Here is a 21,317-nt window from a genome sequence, read left to right on the forward strand (position 1 = left end):
TCTCCCCATCACTCCTCTGCACACAGTAACTCACTTTGACCCCTTATCATTCCATAGACTGCTCTCTCTAAGAGAGCTAACAGCTCCATTTTCTAAACTTAATTGACTATGTTTATATTAGTCCTTATAATTTTTCAGGCAACAACGTGCTTGGAATTCAGAATGCCCAGTTTAAAATTCTCAGGCAGGTTTTTTAACCTTCCAATTGTAGTTAAAAAAACAAATACAAGTTTTTCCCTTACAGAGCTACGGTTGGATTAAATGAGATAAAACTTATGAAGTACCTGGCACATAATAAGCCTGTGATAATGGTAGCTGCAATTGTTGCTGGCATTCCTACACCTCTTAGCGATATGGCATAGGCCACTCCTTTCTTAGACTCAACACCCCACAGCTGAGTTTCTTTGATTTCACTGGCTCCTCCTTTTCAGATACGTTCTCTAGTCACTCACTTCAAGTTGGAATTCACCAAGTTTGTTCCCAGGCTCTCAGTCTTTCTCACTTGCTACTATTTAGACTGTCATTACCAAGTACCACCCTCCAGAAAGCTGGAAATCTCCAAAGTCCTTCTAGTCACCTTTTCCCTTTCCCTCAGAATCCACTGTTGGCCACCTCTCATCTGTTCTCCATGCTGCAGCCAGGGGGATTCTTTCACACACAAAAAAACAGATCGTGTCACTCTCTAGGCTTCAAACTCTTCAAGGATTCTTCAGGCTTTCAGAGTTCAGCTCACAAGGCCCATTAGACCCTGAAGGGTCTGTGTCCCACTTCTTCTGCTTCACACCACCTCACGGTTTCTGTTGCTGTATAACGGCTTTCTTCAAGACCCTTTAATACACCATGTACCCTCTCACCAGAACTTGGTGCACATGCTTCCTCTACCTGAAAAGCCCTTCTCCTACTGCCTTGGCCTGCTAATTCATCAGTCTCAGTTCAATCCAACTTTTCAGGAAACTTTTGCTGACCACAGTCTACCACATACATCCACTTTACAGCTGCACGAATCTCTTTTGTAGTAACTACTACAGCTACAAGTTTACATGTATTTGTACAATAGACTGACTAATATCTGTTCTTACCCGTAAAATATAAACTTCCCAGGACAGGGATTATGTCTGCCTTTACCCACCATTAAATCTTTACGCTTAGTACAGAGGTGAAACACACAACAGACACAACACTGTGTTAGTAGAAGGAAGGAATAGAAGAGATTCTCATTTGATGCAGATCTGAAGCAGGAGTGTTTGCCAACAGACTGACAGTTCAGAGAACAATAACTGAATCTATGTTCAATTGCTGATTATGATCTAGTCTGGCTATGAATAAGAGATATTCTTGTTTTGTGATCTTCAAGTCTTTCCTGTTTTTTTGACAGTGATTTTTAATTGCAAATTAATAAATTGCTATTCTGACTTTATATGTTCATGTTCATTTACTTGGGTAATACGCATCTATCCTGGGAGAAGACTATTCTTATGCTGAGCAGCAACAAGTTTCTGTAACCATAGGCCTGAAAGTGAGACTCTAGACCTTGGTTTGTCCAACACAGTAAGGAATCTTAGCTTGTGTGGTGACCTGGAAGGCAAGACACTCCTGCCACTTTGGAAGCCATATTCGGATGATGCTATACCTTCTACAAGTAGTGAAGATGATAATTCTGTGCTTCATATTTACATACGATGCTACTAGTCTATCAGATTGGCTATATATTTTCCTCTACAGAAGGTTTCTAGCTGAGTAATTTATACTCTCATCACTTCTTTACCCATTGCATTTGTAAGGCTACTGATTAGAAGTAAAGGTGAAATATGTGTTAACAAAGAAGAAAAGATAACTGACATACTATAGAAAATAAACGCATAATGGGAGCTTTAATAGATCTCTCCTTAAAGTAAGCAATACAATCGGTAGGCAACCACAGAAATTTAATAGGCATGTAAATTTCAATTTGCATAACAAATAACTATCCAGTGTTATTTAGAAGTCTTTTATTTTCACTTGAAGTTTTGTTTATTTTGCCAGAAGAGAGATTAGTTGGGCTAATATATTTGTGCTAAAAGAATTCCCTTTAGTAACCGAAATATTTTGAAAAAGACTTTGTCAATATTATCTATCTTTCATAGTTCTTGTCTAAACCTCTTATAGAAGACAAAATTAAATTTGAATGTAATTAAATCAAAAATGATACCTGATTGACATCTAGTCTCTTCCAGTTCTCCAATCTCCACTCTGAAAGACATAATCAGACACAAGATCTGATGTTAAGATTTAAAAAAGAGTAAATCATTTTATTTTTAGGAGTGGCCAATTCTTACAGAAAACACAGGTGTTAGAAATGTATACTTTAAGCCAATGAATAAAAATCATGCTTGAAGGCAAAGGTGTATTTTTTTAAAGAATTTTCTAAAAAAATAACCAAAAAGTAAATATTTGGTTTCCTATGATGATTTATTAAGCTTTTTAAATGCTCATTTGGAGATAAGTTTCAAAACATCAGAGGCTAAGGAAGGAAAGATGGAAGTAAAAAAGCACAATGGTAACAACTGTCAGCATTGACAACTCATTACAATCCTGTTCTAGAGAGTTATTAAGGCAATTAATAGGAAGTTAATTAATTCAAGCTTCTCTTTTTTTCTGTGATGGCAGTTGCTTCCAAAACACTTAAAACTGTAGTTGTGATATTCCTGTAGTTGCTAATCACAAATGTTAACAGAGTATACTGAGTTATTATTAAAACTGCCTTCAAAGAGAGCCTCAATCTTCTGTCTTTCTATACATAAATTCAGAAATTGCATTAAACAGATATCAAAACAAGTGATTATGGGAGACCAAGTCTTGATTTAATGGCTTTAGGATATACTACCAAAAGAGTTAATAAGATATTTTTATGATAAAATTTCATTCAATAAGCTAATTAAAGCTTAAAAATATGTTTCTGACTCTATCAGTCAGCTGCCAAAAATTCACACTAATCAGTTGATGAAAAAATGCATATTCCCTTTCTCTAAAATGTATGCTATTAAATACTCACGAGAAAAAATACATTTCTTCTGTGATGATTCTTGAAATCACGATTCTAAAACATCAATTTAAGAAATCAAATGCCAAAATAAAGTTGAATCTTGTAAGTAAAAACATACTATTTTCTCCTAAGTACAAACATATACTACTTTCTATTTTGATCCAATCTCATCATTTATCACAGAGCATTTAGAAAGTTCTGTAGCTCATACGGCAAACAAATGCTGGCAATGCTCTGCCTAACAGTCTTTAACAATAGAGCACTGCCCTCAGAACACACTACATGCTCTCCTTACCCAGGCTTTGGTGCCTCAAATGATCTACCTCTTGTTTACCTCTCCAACCTCTCAACTCATTGTACTCTGTTCCTAGCTGACAGTGCCCAGCCATATCAGCCTTCCAATTCCGTTCCTCGAACGAGCTAAACTCTATTTCTTGCCTCTGCATTTGCTATTCCCTCTGCCTGGAACATTCCTGCCCTAACCTTCATATGAATGGCTCCCTCTTATCCTAACTGTGAAGAGACATACTATTAGCCCACTCTACAAAATGTATCCTACTCTACAAGGGAAACTTCAAATGTATGGTGAATCTGGGTGGAGATTACATGGTGTATATATGCATGTAAAATTCATAAAGTTATACATTTAAAACTAATGCATTTTGCCTCCTTTGCCAAGTGTCTTAATAAAAATGTGGAGGACTAGTCAGGTGTGGTACACACCTGTGGTTCCAGCTACTTGGGAGGCTGAGGCAGGAAGATTGCTTGAGCCCAGGAGTTCCAGGCTATAGTGAGCTACGATTGGCCTGTGAACCTGTGAATAGCTACTACATTTCAAGTCCAATCCATTTCTTTAGAGACATCGCAAGAATCTGTGCCTAAGAAAACTGAGCGGGGCAGGGTGGAGAAGGGAGCCTGGTCCTACCTCCTCTTTTATCACATCACCCTAATATTCTTCATAAAATTATCATAATCTATAAACTTTGTTTGTAATTGTTTTAATTTTCCTACTAGAATGTTAAGTTCTGAGAAAGCAAGGAAGGGCTATCTCAAAGATATGTAGTAGATGAACAAAAGGGTTCTCTAGTTTCTTTTTCTTTCATGCTTAAATAAATCTGGAAACAATCATGACCATGAACTGATTGCACTGTTCTGGCCCTTTGTCAATGACTCCTTTGTAGACCTGTGATTTGGCATGATGCTCTCCATTAGCACTGACAAACATATGAGAAATCACCCTCTGCAAATCAAAACAACATTGAGATACCATCTCACGCCAGTTAGAATGGCGATCATTAAAAAATCTGGAGACAACAGGTGCTGGAGAGGATGTGGAGAAATAGGAACACTTTTACACTGTTGGTGGGAGTGTAAATTAGTTCAACCATTGTGGAAGACAGTGTGGCGATTCCTCAAGGACCTAGAAATAGAAATTCCATCTGACCCAGCAATCCCATTACTGGGTATATATCCAAAGGATTATAAATCGTTCTACTACAAGGACACGTGCACACGAATGTTCATTGCAGCACTGTTCACAATAGCAAAGACCTGGAACCAACCCAAATTCCATCAATGATAGACTGGACAGGGAAAATGTGGCATATATACACCATGGAATATTATGCAGCCATCAAAAATGATGAGTTTGTGTCCTTTGTAGGGACATGGATGAACCTGGAAACCACCATTCTCAGCAAACTGACAGAAGAGCAGAAGATCAAACACCGCATGTTCTCACTCATAGGTGGGTGTTGAACAATGAGAACAACATGGACACAGGGAGGGGAGCACTACACACTGGGGTCAGTAGGGGGGAAATAGGGGAGGGACGGTGGGGGGTGGGGAGCTGGGGAGAGATAGCAAGGGGAGAGATGCCAGATGTAGGTGATGGGGAGGAAGGCAGCAAATCACACTGCCACGTGTGTACCCATGCAACAATCTTGCATGTTCTTCACATGTACCCCAAAACCTAAAATCCAATAAAATAAATAAATGGAAAAAAAAAAAAAGAAAAATGCACTATTACTTACTGCACACATGCTATTGAGTGCATTATTCACCGTGCTCTTCTGTCTTCATCAGGGCCTAGGGTTGAAATATCCCAATACTACCTCTTGCTTTTTATCTAATGGATATATCTTGCAGGTACTGTGGTTTTATAACTGATAGTATGTACTTTGCTTGGGTTGAAAAATTTAAATCAAATTTATTATTTACTTCAAAGAAACCTTACATTTCCTCTTATTTTTTATTTACCTCACATTCAAATTAATTAATAAATTAATAAAAGAACATTGAAAGTTCAGTTGATCAGTTTAGACATTTAGAAAGCTCTAGTTACTAGCCGTGGTGCGCTGGGAAGCGATCAACAAATGCCTCTGTGAGAAGAGAAAAACCAACAACCCCTTGTAGTGTTTGCATAGAAATAGTAAAGGCGCAAATGTGAAAATGAGAGATTTACAACTGAAATTTGGAAAGTGATTTCTTAAAAAATTAAATTTTGTTCTTATATTAAGAGGTTGTATTTATAAACACAGTAAAGAAATGCTTGTACCTTTCAAAAATGCATCATCAAATTGCTGAGCTGATACTCTTTGGGGATACTTGATTCCAGCTCCCCAAGTGACCAAAGGAGTTAAAGTCTCTGAAGGATGACCAGCCCCATGGGAACCTACAAATAAGATACCAAGAATAATAAGACAAACATAGAAGAACTAACTTACAACTACATATTTTTTAAAATGGTTTGTTTTAAAGAGTTAGCCCATATATAGTTAATTCTAGTCACTACATTACCAAATGGTTACAATCTTTTAGGACAATTAGTTTGACAATATTCCTATACAGCAAGTTAGAGCAACAACAACAAACCGGCAAAAACTAAAAAAAAACCAGAATGCCTGCTGAGTAACTACGGTTAAAAGAATAAAATAATAACAATAAGACATGAAAGAAATGTTGCTGCTGCCAGAGTAGCACTGCAGACAGAAAGAACAGAGAGTTCCTTCGGTTACCACCCAAGCGTGGGGAAAGCAGTAGAGACTAAGTCTGTTCTGGAGAGGATGGCAAGGTCTCTGGGTCATTTTCTTCCAGACCACTCTAGCAGGTGTAGCCAAAAGAAGTCCTTTGTAAAGTGGAACTCAACTCTCTGGAAATCCATATTGTGATTTGGGGACAAATCTCGTCTTTGCTTTATTTTGTTCTCTGTGCACATACTGCGTTTGCCTTGGGAATCTCACAGGGTGCACAGATTTATCTGGGACAGAATTCTAGCAGCCCTCGGTCCCTCAGTAATACCATCTTAACATTAGTCCCTTTGCCATCACATACAGTTAATTCTCAGTAGATAAATAATAGTCACTTTTCATTTACTTCTCCATTTTTCTCAGTTATCATTTGTAAATGAGAATATATTCCCTTTTAGTTAGAGAAAATATTTTTATATAAGATCAGTTGTTTTTTAGGCTAACATTTTAAGCACATAATTATGTGGTAGACATTCTGTATATAGCAAGACACCTAATCTTCTCATTATCATAAAATATTTGCAAGCTACATTCATCACTACTTTGATAGTAAGGTACATATCAATTAAAGACACACTAACCCCAGTCTGTCATTCCATGGTCAGAGGTAAAGATAAATGTTGTTTTCCCATCATTTCCATAGAAATGGTTAAACACAGACACGATTTCTTTGACTCCATCATCAACTGTTTTAATATTGTCCTTGTAGTCCCTATTTATAAAGAAACAGAAGAAAAAATTAAATCTGGAGAGATCAAATTTATTTAATGTGGACTCATTACATTCAAAATCAGTTAACTTCTGAAATGCTTTTAGATTTCATCTCTAACGTTTTAAAATCAGAGCACTCTAGATGTTTTCTCCTTTTGATGAAGCAAAAGAATCTGAAATAGTTTTCAAAGATGGTTTAAAAGGAGGGGACTGATTAACAAATATATTTTAATAAACTCTTTTCTAGGTCCTAAATGAGATAGATGACTTTCATGTCTCTCCTCTCACTACATAAACTATACTGTTCTGGCCATATTAAAGGTATCATTTCAAGGATAGAATATTTTCATTATCTAACGTGTTTGTGATATAAAACATAATAATGTAATGTCACATTTTGAACACATTATATTTAAGACTGCCATACAACTGAATAAGAATCTTTCCATACGAATATTCCATCAATTACAACAGTGTATCATATTTAAGAAGGGGATTGTGAGGTATTCATTATTGGCAGCCAACCCAGCAGGCTTTACAGCTACTGTTAGGCTAATCTAAACCAAATGCAAAATAAGAAATGAGAGCATAACATGGTATCTTCCTTTTACTTATGGTCTTCAAAAGTAAGAAAAATATTTGCTGTTTTATATATAAGGAGTGTTACTGAATTATGCTATACAAAAATTTATACAATTTATTTGCTAGATACAATACTAATTAAAGGAGATATACAAGAAGTAGCTAATTACATCTTTTGGTGATATAAAAATTAATTCCACAAAATGCTTTTTATTTCAAGATTCACTGAAAGAATTTCTAAAATATATGCTGTAGCTATTTTAGGTAAAAATTTTTTCTCTGCTTCAGTAAATGAAGATTATGGAATATATACAGGATATATTTTACTTATATTAATGTGCCATCTGGATACAGCACATATGATTTTTAACCACTGTATCAGAAATCTCATATAATTGAGAACTTAATATACATTAGAGTAGTTATTTAAAATATTAGCTCTGTCCAAAGAAAACATTATAATACTTTAAAAGTTCAATAAAATAGCTGTTTCCCTTAAAAAATGCAATTAAAAACAGCATTAAATTACCTTGAGGATGGTCGATGAGCATGTCCATTTGTATCTATTCCTAATAAATGTAAGAAAAAAACTATCTTCTCTTCATTTATTTTAGAAAGCAAAGACTGGTTGTTTCTGGCATGATGAAAGAAGTCCTACATATAACAAATGAGTTAAAAATGTTTAGTTTGTTTTATTTTAAAAATAAAACTGACGAAAACATTTGAATTTATGCATAAGTACAAAATTAAATTATCTCACACTGTTTAAATCTGTGCTCAAGACCTACCAACACAAAGTCTTTGCTATTAGTTCAGACATCCATGTTCAAATAATGAATTAGCTGTTTTCTATGTTATCATAAGGCCAAAAAAAATGTGTTAGAATGGGTGTTACAGGTAGTCAGACAGGCATGAGTGGGGCAAGAGAGGGCTCTTCCCCAACCCACTAGGAATGTCCGGTGATGATTCAGCAATTACGCTGCCTCTCTAAAAGTCGTAAACTGGCAGCTGGCATCAGGGAGAGGCCATTTCCTGAGGGCCTACACCTGCTGCACTAAAGTGTTAACTGAATGCAAGCAGCAGAGAGATACAACTTCCCACGCATGTGCGTTAAGAGACAAAATGGCATGGTATGCCTGTCAGGGGCACTCCACCAGAAAAGGAAAGAAAGCCTCCGACAGGTATGCATACAGCTTCCTAAACGCACTGTGCATGCCCACCTCCCAAGATTAAGAATGGAACTGCACTTGAGGGTGCCCCACCCTAAGCGAAGAATTATGGAAAGGGGCCAGCCTATAAAGTCCTAGGATCAAGGTTAAACACTGCACTTGACCTCGAAGCTCACTTGGGACTCTTCTAGGCATGCTTTCCTTTCTTTCCTATTCTAAAACCTTTTTCCTATTCTAAAACCTATTCTAAAACCCTTTGCAAATAAACTTCCACTCCTGCCTTGGTCTCTTCTTCTGCCTTACGCCCCTCAGTTGAAGTCTTTCTTCTGTGGAGGTAAGAATTTAGGTTGCTGCTGACCCTTACAGATTTGTTGTCAGTAATTCGGATACCTGTCGCCAGTAACATATCTCACCTACCAAACATCATAGCTTAGCCTGGCCTACTGTCAACAGAGTCAAACTCTGTAAAGTATTTGAAGAGACTTGTTTTGAGCCAAATATGAGTGACCATGGCCCATGACACAGCCCTCAGGAGATCCTGAGAACGTGCTCAAGGTGATCAGGGTACAGCTTGGTTTTGTACATTTTGGGGAGACAGGAGACTTCAAACAAATACATTTAAGAAATACATTGGTTTGGTCCAGAAAGGCGGCACAACTCAAAGCAGGTACTGGGGAGGAAATTTAAACATTTTCTGCTTGGCAATTGGTTGAGTTTCTCTAAAGACCTGGGATCAAAAGAAAGGAATGTCTGGGTTAAGTTAAGAGTCAGTGGAAACCAAAGTTCTTATTTGCAGAGGAAGCCTTCAGGTAGTAGGCTTCAGAGAGAATAAGCTATAAAATGTTTCTTATCAGACTTTAAGGTCTGAACTGATGTTAATACCAGAGAGAAATAACAGGGCATGTCTGAACTCCACTTCCCCTCATGGCCAGAACCAGTCTCTCAGGTTATATTTTAAAAGTGCCCTGGCTGAGAAAGTCCATTGAGATGGTAGGGGAGGGTTAGAATTTTATTTTTGTTTTATACTACCTTCAACGTGCTCAGAACATTTACATTAGCCTACAGTTGGGCAAAATCATCTAACATAAAGCCTATTTTTTAATAAAGTGTTGATAATGTGAGATAAGTGAGATAATAATTACTACCTCATGTAATGCTTGAACACTACACTGAAAGTAAAAAACCAAATGGTTATATGTATACTCAATGTATGGTTTATACTAAATATGTATTGCTTTTGCACTGGTGGAAAGTCGAAAAATCATAAGTTAAATATTGCTAAGCTGGGACTGTCTGCAAACACTTATAATGCTTAAGATAGTAAATTCTATATTTTGCATATATTTCTTTTATCACAGTTATAAAAAAAAGTGATTAGAAAACTGCATGAATCTGGAAACAGTCTGGCTTGAAATACGCATTAGTCTCTAGCCAGGACAAGAAGTTAAAGTAAAACCCTTAACTGACTCTCTAGCCTCCTCTGAGACCTGGCTCCCAGGCAGTTCTCCTGTCACACTAACCTCCCTTCTTCTACTTCCTCAAATCCATTATGCTGGCTCTTGACACTCCTGGCCTGCAATACCTTTCCACACCAATCCATCCCTACCCATTTCCTTGTCTCCTATACCTCTTCAGAGATTACCTCAAAACTCTTAGCCTTCCCCTAGTTGCCCAGTCTAGATTACAATTTTCTGAAGATATATTTTTGGTCTGTATTTTTCCTTCACATCACTTACCACTGTTGATGATTTCATATTTTCATTATTACTTGGTTAATATATATCTATCATATTTTACAAATAAGTCATGTGCAAAGCTTTTTTTGTTTTCACTACTGTGTCAAGATCAGTAGTATTGAAATTAAAGGAAAAAAGACATGAAAATCAGGCCAGCCACCAGCTATGTATGTACATTTACAAGGAATTAATTACATAATTTTAGAGAGATTTTAGCTACACATATGAAATTAGAAGCCAAAGGCTTTCATGCAGATATTAATATTAGTATATTATATTAAGAAGTGATGATTAGCAAAATAATTTGTTAATCATTTTCTTAAAAATATTTTATTTAAGTTGAAAGTTTTTCCTGTTGACAAAAGTATATATTAAAAGTAAAAAGAAAATTTCAAGTGAAAAGATCCTTAAAAAAACAGGGCTTAGCAATAAATTTTAGAGTACTTAATTTCTGGTAAGGAGATACAAAAAAAACACACATATATACTAAGAAGTACATTTACAAACAAACAAAAATGTCTATATCATGGAGAAGTCCACAAAGTCAGTTCAAAAGACACAACTGGAAAAAAGAAGTATCAATCAAAGAAAGCTTCTTATAATGGATGAATTATGAGTTGTTATTTGGAGATGAGGAACAATGGACTGATAAAAGAAAGCCAATGCCCACAGTTGAGATTTTCACACAATTTTTGAGAGTATAAATTCTATTGTATTCCTGATGAAACTATAATTGTCACTATAAAATGTTCAAAAAACTCTAGTACTTAAAGAAACCATAGATTTTTTGATTAATTTGCTAATTTGTTTTTGCCTATATAATCTACTTATCTAATTTTTCTTTAAAGTGTCATTTTAAAAAAATCATCCACTTTGTTATTAATGTATTCCATTTGAACAACATTTTTCCAAAGGCTTTCACATCTCACATGGTCCATTACTGCAAGAGACAGATTCCATGGTCAACGAAAGATCAAAATTTACCCACGATGAATCACAAACTAGAAATGAAAACAGTTTTCCTGAATCCTAACCTAGGGCTCATCTTACTAATAGAAACTAAGACTTTTACAACTTCTCTTGTTTATCTAGAATGTGTAATTTCTTAGAATTAAGTCTTAGAATTCAGAACAATGTGCTACAATAAAGAACTTTCTAAGCTCATGCAAGCAGAAAAAACTTGAGATACAGACTCGAATACTTTAAGCAAAAATATGTTTTTTGTATATTAACCACTCAATAGCACAAACCTTAACATTATCAAAAACCCACGTATCCAGTTTTGTTGCATCTTGAGCACCAAAATCCTGTCTCTTAGAATCATAACTATATGTATAGACGTGGTCTCCACCAGCACCTGAAAAAAATAATTTGGAAAAAATAATTTTTTACAAAATCTTTTAAACTATCATAAAATAGTAGCTACTCATTCACAGATTTTTGTAAATAAACAGAATTTTCACAAAGCATTATATGATGGGGAAGAGAAAAATGGGAGTAATCATGAACGTTTATTTATTTTATGTGCTATGGACCATGCTGCATACTTTAATATATTCTATGCCTTTTGTCCTCAAAAACAACATATTTTAATTTCGCAGATCCATTATATGTTAACTAACATGCCAAAATCACAACTCTAATAAGCAATAGAACAAAAATAAGCACAATATTTGTCTACCTTTAAGGATTAAACTATTCAAAACATGTGTGCCCCTTAGAATGTTACAATCTAAAGTAAATGAAGATGTGTGATGTACAAACCTTCTTAACATAAGAAGAAAATCCAAATATTTCACTTCTATTTTTCATACACTATGCATATTTTTCTCAACTTAGAATAAATATTGCTTATCGCCAAATAGTTTGAAGGGGTCAACAGATATAATAATCTCATACATTTGCAAGACTGTATTAGGAATCTAATCAGTTTAGTAAATTTCTGAGTTCGATAGGCTCTTGCAGATAATAAGAAAGAGATATAATAAAGTAATACAATCTTTATAGCACCAGTTCAGCTCTAATGACCCCATTCCACTCCTCAACCATTTTACTTCCCACATCCCAAATAAAAAGGTCTGACTGGTTTTGCTGGTTTCTGTAAGAAATTAAACATTCCTATTAGACTATTTCTAATTCAAGTATTAGGCCTGTCCCATCCATTGTAGCCAGAAATAGGAAGGTTAGTTTGATAAGCCATAGCAACTCAATTCACCCTTACCACCACCAGCCCCTCAAAAAACTAAACTGCTTTCCAAAGAAGGTGATATATAAATGGCAAACAGTTTGAGGTTTTTTTGGTTCACCCAGTATAATAGTGTACTATGACTTTCATACATAAAATTCTCAATTTATATTTTGCTTTCTGGACACATAATAATCTTTAATAGTTCCCATTATTCTAATTATATTCATGACTAAGTATATTACAAGTCCTTTCAGATAAGTGAAATGATCAATCATAATTCTCCCACTTAAAAGCATTAATGACATGAAATTCACCCAACTGATTTGAGAAAATAATATAATTGAATTTTCTAATTAAGAGATGTCCCAATATTTGCAGAATTATGCACATAAACAAACAACACATTTAAATGCCAAATTCAATATATTAAATATCAACTTAAATAAATTATATGTTAAATGCCATATATATCAAATGACAAAACATACGGCATATTCAATATAATAATATGGGAATTATAACCATACATTTTAACATTTAAATCTTTTTCTTTTGGAGACAGAATGTTGCTCTGTTGCCCAGGCTGGAATGCAGCCGCGTGATCATGACTGACTGCAGCCTCAACATCCCAGGCTCAAGCGTTCCTCCCACCTCAGCCACCTGAGTATTTGGGACTACAGGCACATAACACCATGCTCAGCTAATTTTTTGTTTGCTCTAGAGATTGGGGGTCTCGCCATGTTGCCCAGACTGGTTTTGAATTCCTGAGCTCAAGTGATTCACATGCCTCAGCCTCCGAAAGTGCTGAGATTACAGGTGTGAAACACTGTCTCGGCCAATGTTTAAATCTTTATATGAATATCCACTAACTTTTAAAACAATTTACCAAAGTATAATGAACCACACATGAACATCATCATTATAATAAAGTTATGTGATAAGTGCTATGTTAAATATTTCACATGAATTATATAAATTAATTCTAAAAAGAAATGTATGAGATAGAAACTAATATTATTGCATTTTACAAAAAGGAACTTGAAGCTCAGAGAGGTTTTCTAAATTGCTCAAGATTATAAAGCTGTTAAGTGGCTGGGCACGGTGGCTCAAGCCTGTAATCCCAGCACTTTGGGAGGCCGAGGCGGGTGGATCACAAGGTCAAGAGATCGAGACCATCCTGGTCAACACGGTGAAACCCCATCTCTACTAAAAATACAAAAAATTAGCTGGGCATGGTGGCACGTGCCTGTAATCCCAGCTACTCAGGAGGCTGAGGCAGGAGAATTGCCTGAACCCAGGAGGCGGAGGTTGCGGTGAGCCGAGATCGCGCCATTGCACTCCAGCCTGGGTAACAAGAGCGAAACTCCGTCCCAAAAAAAAAAAAAAAAAAAGCTGTTAAGTGATAGAGCCATATACCATTTAATTGAATCCAAAATACTATCTAACTGCATGGTGTGCCAATATTCCAAGTATAACTAAGAAGGAAAAAAACATTGCCAGTTAAACTGACACGTCTATTCATTGTAATTAAACATTCCCATTTCAGAAATGTTAAAAATGTGAAAATATATGTAAAAACCAACAAATAGAGTAGGTAAATAATATATAGAAAACTACCATATTGACTTATTCCCTATTTACTACCTGAGGAATATAATCAATGACTCTTACCTTTGGCAAACATAGGCAGAATATCTGGGCTTCCCCAGCTCCATGTGTATTTACTTTCATTAAAAAGAGAATCAAATTCTACAGGATTTTCCTTCCATCCTTCAGAAAGAAAGAAAGCAATAATGGTAATATATACATGCTACAATAAGCTCCTAAAGAAGTATTCTTCAAATAATAATCACATTAGTCAGAGAACAAATGCAAAACCAATAATAGATTTTGTATTATGCATATTATACCACTATTTTAAAAAAACTAACAATAGATAATTTACTTCGTATGGAAACATACAACCATTTTTGAACTTTCAAGAGTAATATCTAGGAAAATTATGCTTCCATCCAACCCAAACTCTTTAAATAACACAGGTTAATGAAATACTAAACTTCATTCTGGAGTCAATACCAGTGGGTGTTCATGTTAGTAAGGCATGCTAAAACATTTGTCCAAAGTATCTCAAAACATACCTTCACTTAGGGACATAATTCAGTGGTAAAGGAGTAATATTTATTTGACAAACTTTTCATTTAATAAGATTATCCAAATAGACAATACCTTTGGCAACTGCACTGACATCTTCATAAAAGCCGGCTATCAGAGCTACGTGACCTGGCCGAGATTCTGTTGGCACACGTGTATGAGATATGCCCCAGCTGCCTTCATGCATTATTATATTCCTAAAAGATATTAAAGACAAACAGTTAACATAGACTGTTATTAGATACTCTCACATAAAGCTTTAGGAAAATAAGATAATTACAGAAGGAATCAAAAGCAAAAAGTTCAGTCAAAACTTAAGAAGGAAAGGAATCTTCCAAATCCCAGCTGAACCCATTCTGAGCATCTACCAGCTGAATGTAGCAGCATGAATTTGCTGATGTAAGACTAACAAAGAACCACTCAACCACTGCACAGAACCAGTAGACAAAATGCATGACTGTTGTTTTAAACCACAAAATATTGACATGGTTTATTATATATAGATAGAACATATAGTATTATTATATCAATGTTAAATTGCATTAAGTGTGATGATAGTATTGTGGCTATTTAGAAGAAACGCCTTGTTCTTAAGAGATATAGGCTAAAGTGTTTGGGATAAAGTTTCTTGCTTTCAAACTGTTAAGGAAAAAATAATTAAAACTTGGTGCATAGGGCCAGAGCAAGATGGCTAAACAGGAACAGCTCTGGAGTGTAGTTCCCAGCGAGAGCTGCACAGAAGGCAAGTTATCTCTGCATTTCCAAACGCGGTATCAGGAGTGTCTCAGTGGGACTGGTGGCACAGTGGTGTAGCCCAGGAAGGGTGAGCCGAGGCAGGGTAGGGCACTGCCTCACCTGGGAAGTGCAATCCACGGAGGACCCCCCTCCCTACCCAACAGAGGCCATGGGAGGCTTTTCCATACACCCCAGCACTCCAGTTCAGATACTGCACCTTTCCCGCAGTTTTTACAGCCTACAGACCAGGATATTCCCGGGCCAAAAAGCATTATGAATTTCCAGCACAGAAACAGCCAGTACAGTGGGTTTCCACACAAAACCTCACACAAATCTGGGTGGCCGTTTCAGCTGGTGCCTGGAACACCTGGGAGACAGAACCACCCATTCAACTGAAAAAGAGGGGGCCAAAAGCAGGGAGCCAGGTGAACTGGCTTGGCAGGTCCCACCCCCACAAAGACCAGCAATCTGATAGGCCCTGATCTGAGAGTTTCACAGCCAAACGCAGCTGGACCCGGGATGGTCAAGATCTGTGGGGGCGGAAGGGCACACCTGCCATTACCGAGGCAGTCCACCACTACCGAGGCAGTCCACCACTACTGAGGCAGTCCACCATTACCAAGGCAGACCACCACTACTGAGGCAGTTCTAACTGTACCTCTATAAACAAAACCGCAAGGGAGTTTACACAGTAGCAGGGCAGGGCCCACGGCAGCTCAGCAACACCTCTGCTGGCATACTGTGACTAGACTACGTTCTTGCTGGGCAGGGCATCTCTGAAAAAGGGCAGCAGCACATCAGGAACTTATAAATAAAGCCCCACCTTCCTAGGACAGAGTAGCTGGGAAAAGAGGCGGTTATGAGTTCTGCTGCAGCGGACTTAAACATATCTGCCCAGCAGCTCTGAATGGAATAATGGAGCTCCCAGCACGGCACCTGAGCTCTAATAAAGGACAGACTGTCTCCTCACACAGCTCCCTGACCCCCATATATCCAAAGAGGCACCTCATAAAGGAGAGCTCTGGCAGACATCTGGCAGGTATCCTTCTGGAACAAATATAACAGAAGAAGAAACTGGCAGCAACCCTTGCTGTTCTGCAGCCCCCACAGGTGATTCCCAGGCAAGCAGGGTCTGGAGTGGACCCCCAGCAGTCCTGCAGCAGAGGGGCCTGTCAGAAGGAAAACTAAGAAACAGAAAGAAATAACTTCATCATCAACAAACTGGACGTCCACTCAGAGACCCCAACCGAAAGTCACCAACTACAAAGACCACAGGAAGTTAAATCCACAAAGATGGGAAGAAACCAGCACAAAAAGGATGAAAACGTCAAAAACCAGAATGCCTCTCCTCCAAGGGATCACAACTCCTCAACAGCAAGGGAACAAAGCTGGATGGAGAATGAATCTGATGAACTGACAAAAACAGGCTTCAGAAGGTGGGTAATAACAAACTTCTCTGGGCTAAAATAACATGTTCTAACCCAATGCAAAGAAAGGAAGAACATTGAAAAAAGGTTAGACGAAATGCTAAATAGGATAACCAGCTTAGAGAAGAACATAAACAACTTGATGGAGCTGAAAAACACAACACGAGAACTTTGTGAAGCATACACAAGTTTCAATGGCCAAATTGACCAAGCAGAAGAAAGGATATCAGAGATTGACAATCAACTCAATGAAATAAAATAAGAAGGCAAGATGAGAGAAAAAAGAGTGAAAAGAAATGAACAAAACCTCTAAGAAATATGGGATTATGTGAAAAGACCTAATCTACGTTTGACAGGTGTACCTGAATGTGACAGGGAGGATGAATTCAAGCTGGAGAACACTCTTCAAGATATTATCCAGAAGAACTTCCCCAACCTAGAAAGGCAGGCCAACATTCAAGTCTAGGGACAGTGAACAACACAAAGACATTTCTCAAGAAGAGCAAACCCAAGGCACATAATCGTCAGATTCACCAGGGTTGAAATGAAGGAAAAAATGTTAAGGGCAGCCAGAGAGAAAGGTTGGGTTACCCACAAAGGGAAACCCACCAGACTCACAGGAAATCTTTCGGCAGAAACTCTACAAGCCAGAAGAAAGTGGGGGCCAGTATTCAACATCCTCAAAGAAAATAACTTTCAACCTAGAATTTCACATCCAGCCAAACTAAGTTTCATAAGCAAAGGAGAAATAAAATCCTTAATGGACAAGCAAATGCTGAGAGATTTAGTCACCATCAGGCCTGCCTTACAAGAGCTCCTGAAAGAACCACTAAACATGGAAAGGAACAACTAGTACCAGTCACTCCAAAAACATACCAAATGGTAAAGAGACCATCGACACAATTAAGAAACTGTGTCAACTAATGGGCAAAACAACCAGCTATCATCAAAATGGCAGGATCAAATTCACATATAACAATATTAACTTTAAATGTAAATGGGCTAAATTCCCCAATCAAAAGACACAGAGTGGCAAATTGGATAAAAAGTCAAGGCCAATCAGTGTGCTGTATTCAGGAAACCCAGCTCACATGCAAGGACACACAGAGGCTCAAAATAAAGGGATAGAGGAAGATTTACCAAGCAAATGGAGAACAACAACAACAAAAAAGCAGGAATTGCAATCCTAGTCTCTGACAAAGTGGACTTTAAACCAACAAAGATCAAAAGAGACAAAGAAGGGCATTACATAATAGTAAAAGGATCAATGCAACAAGAAGAACTAACAATCCTAAATATATATGCACCAAATACAGGAGCACCCAGATACATAAAGCAAGTTCTTAATGACCTACAAAGAGACTTAGACTCCCACACAATAATAGTGGGAGACTTTAACACTCCACTGTCAACATTAGACAAATCAATGAGACAAAATTAACAAGGATATCCAGGACTTGAAATCAAATCTGGACCAAGCGGACCTAATAGACATCTACAGAACTCTCCACCCTAAATCTACAGAATACACATTCTTCTCAGCATCGCATCACACCTACTCTAAAATTGACCACATAACTGGAAGCAAATCACTTCGCAAATGCAAAAGAACAGAAATCATAACAGTCTCTCAGACCACAGTGCAATCAAATTTGAACTCATGAGTAAGAAACTAACTCAGAACCATGCAACTTCATGGAAACTGAACAACTGGCTCCTGAATGTCAACTGGATAAACAATGAAATGAAGGCAGAAATAAAGATGTCCTCTGAAACTAACAAGAACAAAGACACAACGTACCAGAATCTCTGGGACACATTTAAAGCACTGTCCAGAGGGAAATTTATAGCAATAAATGCCCATGTGGGAAGCAAGGAAAGATCTAAAATTGACACCCTATCACTCAAAATTGAAAGAACTAGAGAAGCAAGATCAAAAAAACTCAAAAGCTAGCAGAATACAAGAAATAACTAAGATCAGAGCAGAACTGAAGGAGACAGAGACACAAAAAACCCTTCAGAAAAAAATCAATACATCCAGGAGGTGGTTTTTCAAAAAGATCAACAAAATAGATAATAAAAAATAAAAGAGAGAAAAATCAAACAGATGCAATAAAAATGATAAAGGGGAATATCACTGCTGATTCCACAGAAATACAAACTACCATCAGAGAATACTATGCACATAACCCTGGAAGAAATGGGTAAATTCCTGGACACTTGTACCCTCCCAAGACAAAATCAGGAAGAAATTGAAACCCTGAATAGACCAATAAGGGCTGAAGTTGAGGCAGCAATTAATAGCCTACCAACCAAAAAAAGTCCAGGACCATACAGGTTCACAGCAGAATTCTACCAGACATACAAAGAGGAGCTGATACCACTCCTTCTGAAACTATCCCAAACAATACAAAAAGAGAGAATCTTTCTCAAATCATTTTATGAGACCAACATCATCCTAATACCAAAACCTGGCAGAGACTCAACAAAAAAAGAAAACTTCAGGCCAAAATCCATGATGAACACAGATGCAAAATCTTAAGTAAAATAATGGCAAACTGACTGCAATTGAGTAGGCTTCATCCTGGGGATGCAAGGCTGGTTCAACATATACAAGTCTATAAAGGTAATCCAACAAATAAACAGAACTAAAGACAAAAACCACGTGATTATCTCAATAGATGCAGAAAAGGCCTTTGACAAAATTTAACAGCTCTTTATGCTAAAAACTCTCAATAAACTATGTATCAATGGAACATATCTCAAAATAACAAAAGCTATTTACAACGAACCCACGGCCAATATCATACTGAATGGGCAAAATTTGGAAGCATTCTCTTTGAAATCTGGCACTAGGCAGGGATGCCCTCTCTCACCATTTCTATTCAATAAAGTATTGGAAGTTCTAGCCAGAGCAATCAGGCAAGAAAAAGAAATAAAGCATATTCAATTAGGAAAGGAGGAAGTCAAATTGTCTCTATTTGCAGATGGCATGATTGTATATTTAGAAGACCCCATCATCTCAGCCCAAAATCTCCTGAAACTGATAAGCAACTTCAGTAAAGTCTCAGGATACAAAATCAATGTGCAGAAATCACAAGCATTCCTACACACGAACAACAGACTAACAGAGAGCCAAATCAAGAGTGAACTCCCATTCATAATTGCTATAAAGAGAATAAAAAACCTAAGAATACAAATAACAAAGGATATAAAGGACCTCTTCAAGGAGAACTACAAACCACTGCTCAAGGATATAAGAGAAGACACAAACAGATGGAAAAACATTCCATGTTCATGGTTAGGAAGAATCAATATTGTGAAAATGGCCATACTGCACAAAGTAGTTTATAGATTCAATGCTATCCCCATCAAGTTACCAATGACCTTCTTCACAGAACTGGAAAAAAACCACCTTAAACTTCATATGGAACCAAAAGAGAGCCTGCATAGCCAAGACAATCCTAAGCAAAAAGAACAAAGCTGGAGGCATCACGCTACCTGACTTCAAACTATACTACAAGGCTACAGTAATCAAAAAACCATGGTACTGGTACCAAAACAGAGATAGAGACCAATAGAATAGAACAGAGGCCTCAGAGGCAATGCCACACATCTACAACCACATGATCTTTGACAAAGCTAACAAAAACAAGCAATGGGGAAAGGATTTCCTGTTCAATAAATGGTATTGGGAAAACTGGCTACCCATGTGCAGAAAGCAGAAACTGGACCCCTTCCTGACACCTTACAATAAAATTAACTACAGATGGATTAAAGACTTAAACATAAGACCTAACACCATAAAAATCCTAGAAGAAAACCTAGGCAAAACCATTCAGGACATAGGCATAGGCAAGGACTTCATGACTAAAACACCAAAAGCATTGACAACAGAAGCCAAAATAGACAAATGGGATCTAATTAAACTCCAGAGCTTCTGTACAGCAAAAGAAACAATCATTAGAATGGACCAGCAACCAACAGAATGGGAAAAATTTTTTGAAATCTACCCATCTGACAAAGGGCTAATATCCATAATCTACAAAGAACTAATGCAGATTTATAAGAAAAAAACAAACCCATTTAAAAGTGGGTAAAGGATATGAACAGACACTTTTCAAAAGAAGACATGTATGAGGCCAAAAAACATATGAAAAAATGTTCATCATCACTGGTCATTAGAAAAATGCAAATCAAAACCACAATGAGATACTATCTCATGCCAGTTAGAATAGCAATCATCAAAAAATCTGGAGACAACAGATGCTGGAGAGTAGGAACACTTTTACACTGTTGGTTGGAGTGTAAATTAGTTCAACCACTGTGGAAGATAGTGTGGCGATTCCTCAAGGACCTAGAAATAGAAATTCCATTTGACCCAGCAATCCCATTACTGGGTATATAACCAAAGAATTCTAAATCGTTCTATTATAAAGACACATGCACACGTATGTTCACTGCAGCACTGTTTACAATAGCAAAGACCTGGAACCAACCCAAATGCCCATCGATGACAGATCAGACAAGGAAAATGTGGCACATATACTGCATGGAATACTATGCA

The 21,317-nt window shown here is 37.0% G+C and overlaps 1 protein-coding gene across 5 annotated transcripts in view; it reads right to left on the reverse strand.

The window, feature by feature from the left end:
• The window catches only part of PIGN (phosphatidylinositol glycan anchor biosynthesis class N), a 143,156-nt gene that overhangs the window by 99,725 nt on the left and 22,114 nt on the right, over window positions 1-21,317 (reverse strand). For all 5 annotated transcript variants that reach the window (XM_032293665.1, XM_032293663.1, XM_032293662.1 and 2 more), the window contains 7 exons: window positions 14,664-14,785; window positions 14,109-14,207; window positions 11,500-11,606; window positions 7,874-7,998; window positions 6,633-6,763; window positions 5,580-5,696; window positions 2,189-2,229 (listed from right to left, as the gene is read on the reverse strand). In XM_032293665.1, coding sequence (XP_032149556.1) covers window positions 2,189-2,229; window positions 5,580-5,696; window positions 6,633-6,763; window positions 7,874-7,998; window positions 11,500-11,606; window positions 14,109-14,207; window positions 14,664-14,775 — 732 coding nt within the window. In that variant the 5' untranslated portion in view covers window positions 14,776-14,785. The remainder of the gene's footprint in view (window positions 1-2,188; window positions 2,230-5,579; window positions 5,697-6,632; window positions 6,764-7,873; window positions 7,999-11,499; window positions 11,607-14,108; window positions 14,208-14,663; window positions 14,786-21,317) is intronic.

The sequence above is a fragment of the Sapajus apella genome, unplaced genomic scaffold (assembly GCF_009761245.1).
Source record: "Sapajus apella isolate SASKATOON/1434 unplaced genomic scaffold, GSC_monkey_1.0 scaffold30, whole genome shotgun sequence".
Lineage (NCBI taxonomy): Eukaryota > Metazoa > Chordata > Mammalia > Primates > Cebidae > Sapajus > Sapajus apella.